At 42.8% G+C, this 15,100-nt stretch overlaps 1 protein-coding gene across 1 annotated transcript in view; it reads left to right on the top strand.

The window, feature by feature from the left end:
- Positions 1–15,100, top strand: part of NPAS2 (neuronal PAS domain protein 2) — a 105,086-nt gene that overhangs the window by 43,592 nt on the left and 46,394 nt on the right. Inside the window, 2 exon segments of the mRNA XM_039714398.1 lie at positions 7,143–7,196; positions 11,961–12,109. Coding sequence (XP_039570332.1) covers positions 7,143–7,196; positions 11,961–12,109 — 203 coding nt within the window.

Raw genomic sequence — 15,100 nt, 5'->3', positions numbered from 1 at the left:
GCTTTTGCTTCTCTCTGCCCCTGCCTCCAACAAGGAGGCTGGGAGACCTTGCTGCTGAAGACTGCCTTAAAGCAGGCATCAGCCTCACCTGTTTTGCTGTAATTCACCCCTTCACACACCTCCAGTACTGCAGCAGTCCTGCACTTCCATTGTTCAACCTTTTACTACTGATGTAGCAGCAGAAGCTCTTCTTGTTACCCTTGTCATGCTCTGCAGGCGTCACTTGAGGTGAGCTTTGGCTTTCCTGCCACCATCTCTACCCAATGAAGTCAATACAGAAAGACAAAACCTCTGCTGGTTGATTTACCATCCCTTGTCACTCTGACTTATGTGTAAGCTTTGATGAATACTTGGCTGTACACAAACCAGTAATAGCTAAGATTTAGCTGTGCCTGTGCCCTGTGCCTCAGTTTCCTTGTTGAAATGCACCCACTAACTCCAATACATCAGCCAGGCTTTGCCAAATCCCTGATCCTAGAATTGTCAGGTGTCACCACGCAGGGATGTAGGGTCTGAGGCACATCGTGCGCCCCATGACAAGCCCGGGTGCTTCATCTCCTGGCTCACAGAGAAGGCGAGAGGGCTGCCAGCAGACCACTGCAGTCACATCCTCCTCCGTTCCTCACACGCAGCGATGTTACCGAACTGACCTACTTTCCCCATCCGCCCACGGAAGGCTAATCCTGTTTAGCATTGCTGGAAGGGGACGGGCACGCGGAGAAGTGCTCTGAGTTATACAGATGGCAGTCTTTGCTGATTAATGTTAGTTTAATTTGTTTGCCTTTCTGTTTGCAGCCGTGCGAGGGGAGAGCAGAGCAGCGGTTGAACATGGGGATTCACAGCCTGCTCACTGAAGTCTGAATGGCCGTAGTCATTCAGTAGTAATAATAGCAGTGAGGAAGATAACGAGCATGTATGTACTGATCTTCATCGGAGATCCAAACACTGCACAAAACTTTACACGTTGCTCACAAGCCAGAGATAAAAGATGCCTCTCGCCCTGGCCACGCTCCAGCACGGCATCGCTGACGTCAGCCGCCTCACTCCTGGCTTAAACCGATGTGAATCACACTGCATCCACAGAGGGACCGCAGGCTGCGCTCCCCAAAATGCAGCTGGCACCAGGGCGGAGGGGGAAGGTGGTCCAGCACATGGCGATGGGTGCAAGGTTTCTGACATGTGGAAAATAATACCCCTTCCCACTAAAATACAGAAATAGTGTAAAGAATAAAACCAGAATATGCTCTGAGCCTTTATTTCTATTTGTCATAATCTCTTACTACTCAGCTCTATTACCTATAACCATCTTCCTGTCACCCCCAGTTCAGTAGAGGGGAGCATTTATTTCTGTCAAATTCCTTTCTTTTTACTGTCCACATGTGGATTGTTTTTAATTTCTGTTTGCTTTAAGCCTGTTACCATCTAAAGATTCATTGTACACATATGTATGAAACATGAAACAGCCCATGAGGTTCATGAAGTCTAGTTTTTCCTCAAAAAGTTTTCTTTTCTTTTTTTGGAGCGTCTAAATATCTCTCATGTAAACAAAATGTAGTAACCTACTGAATGCAGGAAGACCTCGCTACACACTGTCACGAAAAAATCTCTAAAGCTGGACACTTAACAGTGCTTCTGGATTTTTTTCTTTACTCCTAAAAACAGTAATTCCCATAATAATCTCAGCGTAACATGACCCATGGTGACTCCAGACTGCCGTTCTCCCACTAGAAAGCCACATATCTTTCTCAAATAACCATGACTATCATCAGGAAAGGTTTCTAAAGTCTAGTCTGATTTTGATAAATCAGTTTTTATTACCATGGTTAGGAATGTGTCATACTTAATTATGGACTCCAGCATGTTCTTGTAACAGTTCATAGGTTTATATCTGAAAAAAAGACAATAGAGTGGTACAGTTCAGTTTGATGTGCCTGTGAATCTGTTGATTTGTTCTGATTTGTGTTTGTACAAATCCTTCTGTTGTGTGTTCACAGTGTATCTTTCCTGGTAGGATATCTGAGTGCTTCATCCATGTTAAAGAGACTTGAAAAACTTGAAACAAAATGGTCAGATGGTCACTTCTTGCTTGTCACTCTGTGACCTTTCCTGCTGCTTCCTGTTTGCTGATCTTCTCTTTGCCTTCCAGCAGGGCTTGGAAGGGAAATACTTCACTTGTAAGTGTGATTCATTTCAGAGCTCTGCTTAGCTGAGGGGAAGCCAGTAGAGTTCCTAGCCACAGTGGTGCTCCCCAGTGTGGGCAAATCCTGTCTAACCCATTCTGTTGGGGAACACCCATGGGATGATGCCATTGACCAACCACAGTGCCCATCAGACCTAGTTCATTGTCCCTGGGCAGGGGATCTGGCAGCAATGCCAGCACAGTGACCAAGCTACACTGTCCCCTGTGCTAGTTGGTGCCTAGAAACTGTGCCCCTGGATCATGCCTAGAACCTCTCTATTCTCTTTTGGTGCCTTCTTCATATGTATTGGATCCTACTCACTAAGCACAGGATGCCATGCATGGCTGGATCTGGCTTGTGAATCCTGAGTCCCACCAAACTACCCGTGTGCCTCCTGTGTAACACTGACCTCCTTGCTAACAGCCATTTCCTCCCTTCAGGAGGGCATGGGAGAGTGGGTGCCCTGTTGAGGCAGAACAGCAGCAATGCTGAGCAGAGATGGGCCCTGGAGGATGAGCAATGTGTCTAGAAGGATTTGGGAGCATGCCTACCCTGTTGTTCTGTTTCTTCCTCCTTCACAAAGGCAGCAGTTGTTGGGAAGGGTCTTCCCAGAGGTCAGAGGATAGTTTAAGGTGTTTCATCTCAGCATTCCAATTTTCCATACAAGCCTTGCCCATCCCCTGTCTTTGAGAGGATTGTTCTCCAATTGCAATATCATCGTCTTTAATTAGGATTGTTTGTATTGTACCAGCATCCCACGTGGTCTGAGGGTGAGGTCTGAGGTGTAAGGCTCAGGTATGTCTGCAGTGGGTGGGAGCATCCCTCTCCCCAGGGCTGACCATACCTGTACAGGACAAGTGGTGGAATGCCCAGGAAAACCTGTGAGGTGATGGAGGCAAACACCCCACCTTGCTAGAGAGAGAAGAGGAGGAAAAGTCCAGTCTTTTCCTTGAGCTGCCAAATGTAAGAGCCAGGGAAGCACAAACACTGTGATTTCTCACAAAGGTTCCCCAGGACCTCTGAAAGAAATTTACACCTCTGATTTAATTCAGCTGAATTAAATGAATATGATCAAATTTTTTTTGATTAATAGCAGGCTGATTTGTAAGAACTATTAGCTGGCCTTGTGGCAGCTTAGTGGGAAATCAACAACTGATTACCTACATTTTAGTGTCTACAGTATATCCTTATGAGCAGTAGGGCAGGAAGGAGTGAAACCAACCTCACCAGCCCAGAAAAGTAGTAGCTTAGCTCAATAAAAAACATGTTTCTAGCACAGGATAAGGTGATCAGTGCCAGATGATTTTTTATATTGCAAGCTCTGTGTCCAGTGGGAATAGATTGTATCAAAATAAACATGTGCAACCTTTCTTCCGGAGAGTCCCTGGAGTGAGCTGGCACTCTGCCTGAATTACTTCTTTCCCAAGAAACTATTCATTGTATGAATGAATGTGGGGGGGATGTTTGTGCTATAATTCTCCATCTGATAACTAAGCCAGGGGTACATGGTTAACAGCTTTAGCCAGTCTTTTGTTTCCAAAATGCCATTCTTCCCTGCTTGTGGATATGTGTCTTTCTGTGTGTTTGTATGAGTTCCTCCCTGATGGGAGTATGTGAGCTTTCTCCTCCTTGTTCCGAGTAGTTCCCATCTTTTTGAGTGATAGTCTTCACTCCTTGATGATAATGATGGTACTAATGAAGCTCCAAATGTAACTGTCACTGTTAAATACTCTGCCAGCAGGAGTTACATCATGTGGTGTTCTTACCTATAGGTTTCCAAATTCCCTTTCTTATTGTGAAAGGATTCTTCACAGTTAGAGAAATACTTGTGCCACTTGTTTTTTTATGTCACTTCTTTGCAGGGGAGCCATGGCACAGAGCCTTGGTATTTACTGCCTGCCTTCATCATTGCAATGAGTCAGAATTTTCTCCTAAATCAAAAGACAACAGGCTTGCAGTTTGGGACCTTCACAGCTGAGGGATTGGGAGAGTAACATAAAGCAAGCAGGTTGCACTAAGTGCATACCTAAGCTCCTTGACATGGGTTTCTCCATCAAGGTGTAAGGCAGCATCTGGTGGGGCTCTGGAGGGAGATGGTAATACTAGTTTGCAGCAGTTGTATACTGTGATGTGTATATTTTATTGAGAACACTTTTAATTTCATATGGTACATATGTACTAGCAAACCCTGTTAGCAATGCTTATGATGCTCTAGAGATTTTGCCATGTGAGCAAACAGAAGCAAAATGACAATTAGATATTGTCTCATGCTAACAACAGCACAGCAGGTCCAGAATTTCATGTCAGTCAGTGAGAAACCTTGTTTACTGGAAGCTTGCCATGAATTGCTTTACAGATCTAGCCAAATCCTTGGCAGAACAGACCAGTTCGATCTGTTGCTCCATCTCAAGAGTAGAAGCTTCCTGGCAGTGTAATTTCTTCTTGATGGTTTATGGGGTACAGCTGTAGGAAGCCCCTTTCCATTAGGTGCATTGTGCTTCTCCAAAATAGCCAGGGCTGAGCAGCACCAGTACTGACTGCCTCATCCACCTTCATCCTTCCTCACAGCCACTCAGCACACTTGTGCACATATTCCTGCTTTCTATTGGGAATCTATAGCCAGGTAGCCAGAGGAAGACCTTCAGGGAGAATGACTTCTGCTGCTGATACTGCCCCATTTTCATTGTCATACCCTAGATTCAACAAGTGTGCATGCAACAGAACATTTTGTGCTGTGCTGTGCTGTGAGGGTGGTGAGACACTGGAACAGGTTGCCCAGGGAGGTTGTGGATGTCCCAACCCTGGTAGTGTTCAAAGCAAGGTTGGACAAGGCCTTGAGCAACCTGGTCTAGTGCAAGGTGTTCTCCCACCATTGGGACTAGATGATATCTATGGTCCCTTCATACGCCCTAACATACTATGATTCTATGATTGTGAGCAAAGATTTAGCCAAGAAACACTGCAAAATCCTGAATGCTAATCCTGCCATTTAAACTGTGCCCTCTGTTGCAGTAAGCGAGCAAATTACAACAAAACACACTGAATATTGTCACGACATTTTAGCCTGAATTATTTGAAAGCACAGTGGTTGGGATAACAGTTTCATTTTGGGACTAAGCAAATAAGCACCTAAAATATATGTAAAACACTGGTTAATAGAATTTTGCTGGCCTTATACATTTTCCTAGTCCAAAATATGGATTATTATATGGCTCATTTGCAAGTCAAAAGTCATGGCTGACTGTGGCTGTTTTGCAAATCAAAACAAATATCTGAAAAAAAAAAATTTAAAACTATATGGTATTATTTGTTATGTTTTTCTGTATAAGGGAATGGTGGCTGTTTTGCAAGTCAAAACAAATATCTGAAAAAAAAATTTAAAACTATATGGTATTATTTGTTATGTTTTTCTGTATAAGGGAATACAGCAATTTAAATTCATCAGTTATGACTGAAAAAACTAGTCCCTTGGCCTTCATATTTCCTGTTTATCCTTCATCAAAGAGGCTGAGTGCCATTAAGTAGTAGCTTTACCTTCCAATCAGTGACCAGTGGATCTAATTGCTCATAACTCATTTGATAAAAAGTTATGGGGTAGTTTTGTGTTCTTAGCTAACTGGTGAGTAATGACCAGGTAGAATGTTGCTGTAAGAGAACTAGTAACAGAAGCACTGTTTTTACTATCATTGCATTTTCACTTTGTTTTTTTCATAAAATGTTCTTTAAACAGGCAAATTTATGTGTGACTCATATGTGAAAAATAGCATGAGCTTAAATAAAGCCTAGCAATTAATTTCCTTCCTTCTCCCTTCCAATTTTATTCATGTCTTACATGTTGAGGACTCATTAAATGTAAAACATTGATTGCTGAAAAAGAGTGTTATCATTGCCTGTCACTACGCCACTGCTTTGAAAATGAGACTTTGACAATATCCAGTGGCATTGTGCTGCTCTTTCGGAAAATACTCGTGTGGGATGCAGCAGCACATGGATTTTGTACCCCAAAGGGGTGTCAGATGCCATGAGAGGTGCAATAGCACTGGGCTTCCTTCTTGGACTGAAGTGGTTACAGATCAAGCATCACTGTCTCATAAGGTCACGGAGCAAAGGAGGGTGGGCAGTGAGCTAGTGACAAGTGTTCCTGAGGAGCTCAGCCTTCAGCTGGGCTGCTTTTGTATTTTTCCCTTTGCCTTACCCGCAGAAATTTATTTAATTTACCCAGTTTACCCTTTTTTCCTTATGGCTCACACTGCTGGAGCATTTGAACTACAAAGCTGAGGTCACAACATTTTGGTGAAGATCAGCAAAAAGAGTGATGGGGATGGGACAGTCCCTATGCTGTGTGCCAGCATGGCTGGACAGGTGGTCTGACTGGGCTGCAAGAGGGTTTTTTAGTATGGTTTAGCAAGTGGGATTTATAAGGACACTTAGAATTTGAGGTGTAATTCAGCAGAGTTATTGCCATCTCGTTTGGCTTTGGGTCACATTCCACAGAGGAGGATGAAGAGCTTCCCCGTAGGAAGAGCAGAGAGGTCAAAGGCATCGTGATGCTGGCTCTTGCACTGAAGATGGTTTTGGTGGGAACATGGGGGCAATGGAAATGCTTTTCTGCTTCAGCAGACCCCAGGCTCATCCAGACTACAAGTTTGCAGAGAGTAACCACCACACAAAAAAATCCCCAAGAAATGGCTGTTTTTGTACTGTGCTGATGCACCACATGGTGCCTGGGAGCCTTGATCCCTGGCTAGAGACCCTAGGGCTAGCATAATGCTCAGGAATAACATTATCCAGAATGGATATTTCCTAAAATCAAGGGCTGTGGCATAGAGCACTGCTGACACATTTATCTGACCTGAATATCATCACTGTGTTATGAAATTGAAATGGAGTGACTGTGAGATTAACCTGCAAATAGAGCTAAAATAATGACAATTCATACTGATTCTTGCATTCCTTCAACAGAAAAAACTGCTTAGACAATCTAATGGATGAAGATGAGAAAGACAGGGCAAAGAGGTGAGTGTCTTTTCTTCTGTAACTCTCTGTGATGAGCTTGATACTGTTTGTTGCTGCAGGAGCTGTTTTATCCATAATCAATTAATCAAAGAGCAAGAGGCTAAAATACAGTCAAACACAACTTGAAAAACTGCCATCTCACAGTCTCCTACTCCCGGCTGCACTGTAAGAAGAAAATAACCTAGCAGTGTTTCCTGTGGAAAATGTTAAAAAAGCCAAGGCATTGATCATTTTCTTCACATGACTGCAGAACATCAGAACTGAAGCACCAACAACATTCTTCTGCCACTATAATACATCATCTGAGCTTCCAGAGCGTACAAAAATGTTGTGGTTTTCTTTTTTCTTTAAAAACCTTTTGCAAAAGAAAAAGAACAGGAAAAGTGGGGTTTTTTCCCTATTAGAATGGTCATTTATTCATTTATTCGTCAATGCCTCTCTCACAGCAATGGAAACACCCAGAAGTTACTTCAGAGCAGAGAAAGACCACGAAAAGTCAGCCTTAAACTGGCACAAACCTATATTCACATACAGTCTGTACTCCATTGAGTCCCAGTTGGTGGGAATTCACTGTGAACCCTTTGTTGGGAGAGAAAAGGTGTGTTTCAAGGCAGAAGACCTGTGGCAATGAAACTCTCAGTAACTGTCAGAGCTGACCAGCATCTGCAGAAAAGCAGTTTGGAAGCATTCGAGGTTATCAATGCCTCAGCCCGCAGTTTAATTACTTTAGAGAGAAACAGAGGTTGCCCACATTTTTCCCCTTGGTTCCCTCTAATGAGAGTATTTCCAGTCCAGGCACAAGCAGTTGATCCAGTTTCATCTCTTTTGATTCCTTCTCTGCTTCTTTTCCTCCCCACAGCTTTGTCTCACCAATATAGGTCAGCACAGGCTGCAGCCAGGCTCAGCTGTTCCCCTTTGCTTCCTTTCGGAGGGTGCAGAAAGGAGCCCACCTTGCAGCACTGCTTCACCTGCTAAAGGCCCGATCATCTTCAAGATATTTGTGTGCTGATTGTCTAGTAAAAGAAAAATTCATTAAATGAATGCATATATGTAAAAAAATAGGATAACGCATATCCTCGCTATCGGCAATTGTCATCACCATCTGGTATGGTTTTCATGCCGTTTGTTCCCAGAAGGAATTTTTGTCGTACCCTGGGGCAGGCCTCTATCAGGGTGCATAAAAAAGTTATAACTTTAAAAATTAAAAAAGGAAACTGCTTCTTCAAATTGTAATTTAAGTTCATTTTGCTTTTTAGAAATAAAGCTAAAGTTGAAATTGAGCTTGAAATGATGAGATGCTTCATGAAGATCTAAAATTTATACATTATACTGAAATGGCTCAGATTCATTTAAAAGCTACAGGTTTTCTTCTAGAGAGAGTCAAACTCAGGAGAAGCTATTTGATTAATATTTTGCTGCTGTGTCTTGTAAACTGAGGACTCTCACCTGTCCTGTACCACAAGGGAAATGCTATTTTTTCCTTCTGTGTGGTATAAGGCCTGAGTCCCTCAGGGCTGAGAAACACCAGAGGGGATTTAAAAGCCCAGGAAATTGTTCTTGCCTTTTATTTTCTCAGTTAAAAGTAGGTGAGACTGAAAATTTCTGGGCCTAGGTTTTTGGGATAGTCTCAAGCCAGGAGGTGAGTTTCTCAGGTTAGGTGTGTGTAGAGATACACATATTCACCATGGATATCTGCTGCAACTTATTAGGCCACATATAGGTTGTATTACACAGACATGAAAAAAGGATCCATCCTCTCCTGAGAAGAGGCACTTGCACTCCCACCCCTGTGCCAGGTGTTTAATATTTGGCCAAGATCAGGAAGAGCACTGGTTAAATTGAGCCCTGTTCTGCATCACCTGACTCCCTAAGGCACAACTTCACTCCACCGACCTGAGGACTAAAATTTGGGTATGATGGCACCACAGCTTGGAGCATTGAACACCTGTGTGAGGTTTTCTGGTCTTCTCAGATCAGAAGCCATAGCTTCCTTTTCAGTTCTTTGATGCTAGATGAGGTTTATTTTGGTTTTAGATATTTATTAATTTTGAACAAAAGGTGTGCTTTGTGCACTTTTTTCTCTATTCGCTCTTCTTTCAGTTTACTTTAATACCATATAGTTTTAAAATACTTTTTTACAATTCAATTGAATTCCAAATTCCAACCAAAACCAGCTTGAAGTGAACCATGAGAAAGTGCTTAATCATGAAGACTACTACCTGCCATTTTCCACTGAAATATAAAGTAAATTTAAGAATCTGAATGAAGGTATGTGGTACAGTTACTTTCATTGATGCATTTATAACACACTCCACTGGACAGTCAGAAGAAATCTGAAATTCAGTATCAAGTCACATTTTGTTGTAAATTAGCAAATGTAGCATCTACTACTCAGTCAGTATCTGTCTAAGACAACAAGCAGCATATATGTAAGTGAATAAAAATGGCTGTTAAATTGTTGATTTTGATCATTCTGAATTCAGGCTGTTCTGTATTGCCTTTAGCTGTATTCACTAAAAATCCTGATTTTATTCATACTGTGTCTCCTCTTTCCCATTGAATATGCTGTAATCTTTATGGACTAGCAAGAAGGGAGGAGAACTGGGACAAGTAGTATGGAATTAAGACCGAGGTTGATTTGGCTTACTGTAATTGTATGCCCTGGCAGTGAAATAAGCAAGGCTAGGAAATAATCTTCAAAGGAAAGTGATGAAAACCATGTTACTTCATGCATTTATAACTGTACTAAACGAAGTATTTTCAACTGTGCAGGGATAGTTTTTATCATTTTTTCCAATCTTTTCTTTTTTTTTTCCTTTGCAAAACTTTACTGTGATCATTGATTCATATCTTGGTAGAGTTATTTCCACTAGAGGACTTTTTACATTTCCTTTGTGAATAAAATGTCAAGTGTTAAAAATAGATACTTTATATTTCTGTCAAGGCTTTTTTTTTCTTTCTTTTTTTTTTTTTAAGCAACACATTCCCTATTGACAGCTGGTGGTTTACTTTATTTTCAGGGAAATCTGGACTCTTTAAGCTTAAAATGAACTGAGGATTGAATTATGAGGAAGTAAAATGTTGATATTCTTAACATTGCCCTGAACTGTAGAGAAATAGAATAAGGCTGGAGCTTTTCTCATCTTGTTCTGACAGCCTTTTGCAGTGTAATGAGAGCAAGCTGAAATCAGTCAGGCAGTATCCACCCAATCTCTTGTGTTCAAAGCTGTAAAATAATCAAGCATTGGCTTCTATCCAGTGTATCTCCAAGTGTGTTCAGGGTTGAGAGCAAGACAAACAAAAATAACCCCTCTGTCAGTAGTAACATCCAGAAGCCTCTGTAGAGATTTCTCTGCTGAAAATGTTTATTGCCCTCCTGCTCCTTGCAGGGGATGTAGATGCTGGGCTAAATTCTGCTCTGATTTTCAGCAGTGTGCATCCGGAGCTGCTTTGAGGAACAGCAGAGTTAGCTGGGACTGAGAAAGTCAGAGTGAGAACTGGCCTCTTGGCTTTTCTTTTCCATCTACATGTAACCAGATTTTTCAGTCTTTGCGTAATTGACAAGGCAAATCTCATCTGCTTGAGGACCTTTCAGAAGAACAAACAAACCTACTGGGCTATATTTATTTATATTTCCACATGGATACAGAAGTCCAAGTGATAACCTCCGAGTCAAACAGTTGTGGTATTCATGAGAACAAGTGAGAAAATGTGTGTGTACAGATTGGCATAGGGTTAAAAAAAATAAAATGCGCATGCTGGAAAGATTATCAACAGCCTTAATGACAGTATTATCATGGTGCCAAAACACCCCAAATGAAATCAGATCCTTTCTTCCTTTGAGCTCTGGAAACACAGCAGCAGAAGCAGGCTGTCTCTGAGGAATCTGCAATCTAAACAGACAACACTGGTGAAGAAAGCTGTAGAGCCTTTGTTGCAAACCTAGAGATTGGAGCACTGACACTGATTTTCCCAGTGGCACACAAAGATTAAGGGCAAGCACTGCTGGCACTTCCAAGACCCCGAGTCTGGAAATGCATCCCAGCCTCAGACAATCTATGCTGATGCCCTCTGTCCTGCTTGTCATTGTGACCCTGGAAAGGAAACTGAACAAGTGGCATACGAACCAGATGGGAGCTGCAGCACCTTCTACTCAGGTCTCTGATCTTAATGACTGGAAGACAATATCCTGATTCTTCTCTGCCAGCCTGGAGGTAGGCAGAGCACCTGTGACCAAAGTGGGCAGGTCCTTCTAGGTAACTCAGCTCCCATGCAACAGCTGCAGGGCTGGGGTCCCTCTCTTCTGTTAAGACTGCACAGATGGGTATGGTCCAGTCTCTACTCTTCTTTATGGACAATTTTACTGTTGTCACAGTATTCTTATTTCTTCTCACTCTGAGTGCCTCCCCAGAGACTGCATGAATTTTTAAGAACCTACATATGTCTGGAACATGGACAAAGTTCCTTCAACTACAAGCTCAATGCTGTCCTGATAAGCTCAGCCAGAGTGCCAGGGGCAGCACAGAGGAGTGAGCAGAGCCTCCATCTCCCTGCTGGGCACCAGAGGTGGCTCAAAGACAAGAGCAGGAGGTGGGAACTGTTGCCTCCTACTTGCTTCTGCAGCTTTGGTGGATTCCACTGTCAATCTTCACATGCTGACGCATGCAGCAAGCTGATTTTATGTATATACATTGCAAAGAGCAGGTACATGATCATTTTCCTTCTTGCTCTGCTCATCCTTTGTTTCTTTTCCCCTGTCTACAGGGCTTCGCGTAACAAGTCTGAGAAGAAGAGGCGCGATCAGTTCAATGTTCTCATCAAAGAGCTCAGCTCCATGCTTCCAGGCAACACTCGCAAAATGGACAAAACCACTGTGCTGGAAAAGGTCATCGGCTTTCTGCAGAAACACAATGGTAAGATTCGCTCTTCATGCACTTGCCAGACAGTTACAATAATACCCTGTTTCCTTCAGTGATTATCAGAATGGCTTGAGGGACCTAAAAGTGCAAACATAAGGTATTTGAGGTTTTTTTCTACCTCATCAAAAAAGATCATTTGCAGACACTGTGCTGCCCAAATCCATCTCCTTGTTGCCTCCCAAGTCCATCTTCTTCAACTGAAGAAGCTGAAGATTTCTCTCAACCTGCTAGAGAAGGGGGAACATGGCAGCAGCTGAGGGAAAGATGGCAACAGTGCCCTGCAGCACTCATGAAGAAGACAGATGTTCTGAACAAGAGAGATTTGGGAGCAGAGGGAAGATTCCCTTACTGGAAATTTGCAATATTCTGAGCAGAAGAGCAAAGCATTCGTCCCAGTTTCTCTGCAGAAAAAATGCAGAGAAGCAATCTGTTCAGCACCCCAGCTCCTCAGTGGACTGTGTAGGACTCAATTTTCCACACTGAGTAGAAAACTCAGACCAGAAAGTTCCTCTTCTTTTTGAAGCTGGTATCAGCAAATTGCATCCACAAATAGTTGACGTGCTTCACCCAGTTTGCACAAGCAGAAGCTACATCACAAGTGCACAGCATCCAGTTGCAGTAGTCAAGTTCAGCATCGGAAAGCCGGGAGTTCATTTTTTAAAATGCTTGCAGCAGTGACAGTTAAGTCCCTTAGAAATGTACCTTCACAGAGGGCAGAGGAGATTTCCGACCCTGCTGATCTACTCTCTTTGGTCTAGTTTCTACTCAGAGGGAGAAATGTGCACTGTGGCCTTCCCGATGCTTTCACATCCACCAGTAGTGGTCAACTGAAATGCTCCTCCCTTATAAATCAGGGCACTGGTTTAAAATGGGGCTCTCTGCTCTGCCCCTGTGAGGAAGAGGTTTCAGTGGGTGATTGTGGGGAATGCCCCTGGTCCCAGAAAGGGGTCTCACAAGATGATGTACAGTGTCGTCTGGCTTACCTTGGCTCATCCAGCACCTCCTTCCTGCACTCTCTGGAGAACTCTGGGTATAACAGGAAAGACCATTAAACTCTTATATCATGACTTGCAACAGAACGGAGTCACCAGTGTCAGTCTTACCGAGGAAATAATTGTAATGGTTCTACCATTAGAGTGCAGTTTCTCCCTAAATTAATTTTTACCACAGACAAGATAAAATCATGTATTTGTTTAGGTTGAAAAAGACACTTAAGATCAATAAGTCCAACTGTTAACCTATGGTTTGTACAGGAGGGGATGACCAGGACATCTCAAGGTTTAATAGTTATGTACACTTTTTTAAAAATTGTAGTAATAACTCACCTTTTTTTATTTTTTAACTGCCCAAGGCGCAGGAAGATGTGAATATGCTCAATTATAAAGCTAAGCAAAGAACAATCACCCAAGATGTGAAATTAAATGTATAAATGTAGCTGAAGGTCCAAATAATTTACTCCAAAAGGTGCTTTTCCTTGAAAAACAGCTAGATGAAGGAAAGCTAACAGTCACGAATCTTTCCACAGCAATTGGGTCAAAATGTGAGTGGGGTTTGTGCACTTGCTAAAAAAAGCAAATGCTATCTATTTTTAAAGCAGATTAGTAGTCACAGAATATAATACAAAGCATCAGCATTTAAAAGTGTTGATTATCCTCAGTGTGCTTTGGATCTGGTTTATTGAGTCATGTTCCTCTTCCGTTTGGTAGGCTAAACCAAGATTTTAGTCATAACAGAGGAGAAGGCAAATTTTCAGATTTTTTCCTTCATAAACAGCCTCCTTCATTATAATCCACAGAATCTCCCAGATCTCAAGTAATTCTCCCAACAGTCACCATTTCATGTACATTGGCTTTTCCAAGCTACAGATCTGCTGAAAGTATCCTGTATTTTGAAACTACTTTAAAAAATCTGATGGACTCTTTTTCCCTAGTCTGCTTTTCAAACCTGTGTGTAAAACCATGGGGGTTGTAGAGAGTTGCTGTGCTGCCAGTGACATCCCCCAGCAGTGCAGAAAGCGACTCAAACAGGCTGGTAGGAGCAAATGGCTACATCTCCACTAATACAGCCTGAACAGAGGATTTGATTTCTTTCTTGGTGACAAAATGCACTGGGACTTGTAGGAATTTACTGTCTTTAGTAGCATTTATCCATTTGCGTTTCTCTGGCCGGATTGCTCTCAATATGGAGCATGGAGTGTTATATGCTCTGGAAGTGTTAATCAACAGGATTAATTAAAGTGTTAATCAACAGGAGGTGCTGAAGAGAGAAGAGTCTGTGCTCACCATCTCCTCACTACTAGACCTGAGTGAGGGAGCCCTCTTAGAGAAGCAGAGTGAGCAGCAAACTATAAACCAGCTCAAGTTTCTGTAAATTAGATCTATCTCCCAGAATCCTCTCAGACTCAGAGCTAACATAAGTGACTGTTTTCCAAAGGCAGACAGTGTAACCAGCTATCCAGTATGGTCCCCAGTTTCAGTGCAAAGCTGTGAGTTTCTGTCCTGGTGTGTCTGCCCTCCTCCATGGAAAGCCCACCAGGAGCAAGCCCTCTGCAGGCTGCCACGGCGTCAGGATAGGACAACAGTGGGATGGATCTCCTCTTGGAGCCTTCTGGGCTGGCAGCACAGGGGACCCTGCCCTCCAGACAGGATTTGGGATGAGATGTTGGTGCTCATTCCTTCTCCTGGGCTGCCCTGCACCATGTAGGTAGGGAGAGGGTGGTGGCAGTAGCACCGGTGTAAAGCTGCTGCAAATGCTTGTCATTCACTGTCCTTTTGGAAAACAGAGCAATAGCTCTGCAGTTTGGGGTCACAGCCCTTTGGGGCTCCTCTGAAGGAGCTTCCTTGCTGTTCTGTTTGGCACAGAAGCTATAGGCTGAAACCTCTCTAGCATCCTATTTTGAAGCCGTAGATTGTACATAGCAATTGGACACATGCTAATCCTTGCCTTGATTTTAATTTTATGCAAAGTGGTTTTATCTTTTGATCA

This window comes from Passer montanus, unplaced genomic scaffold (genome assembly GCF_014805655.1).
Source record: "Passer montanus isolate IOZ18808 unplaced genomic scaffold, ASM1480565v1 scaffold3, whole genome shotgun sequence".
In the NCBI taxonomy this organism is placed as follows: Eukaryota; Metazoa; Chordata; class Aves; order Passeriformes; family Passeridae; genus Passer; species Passer montanus.
This window is presented reverse-complemented; position numbering and strand designations above follow the sequence as displayed.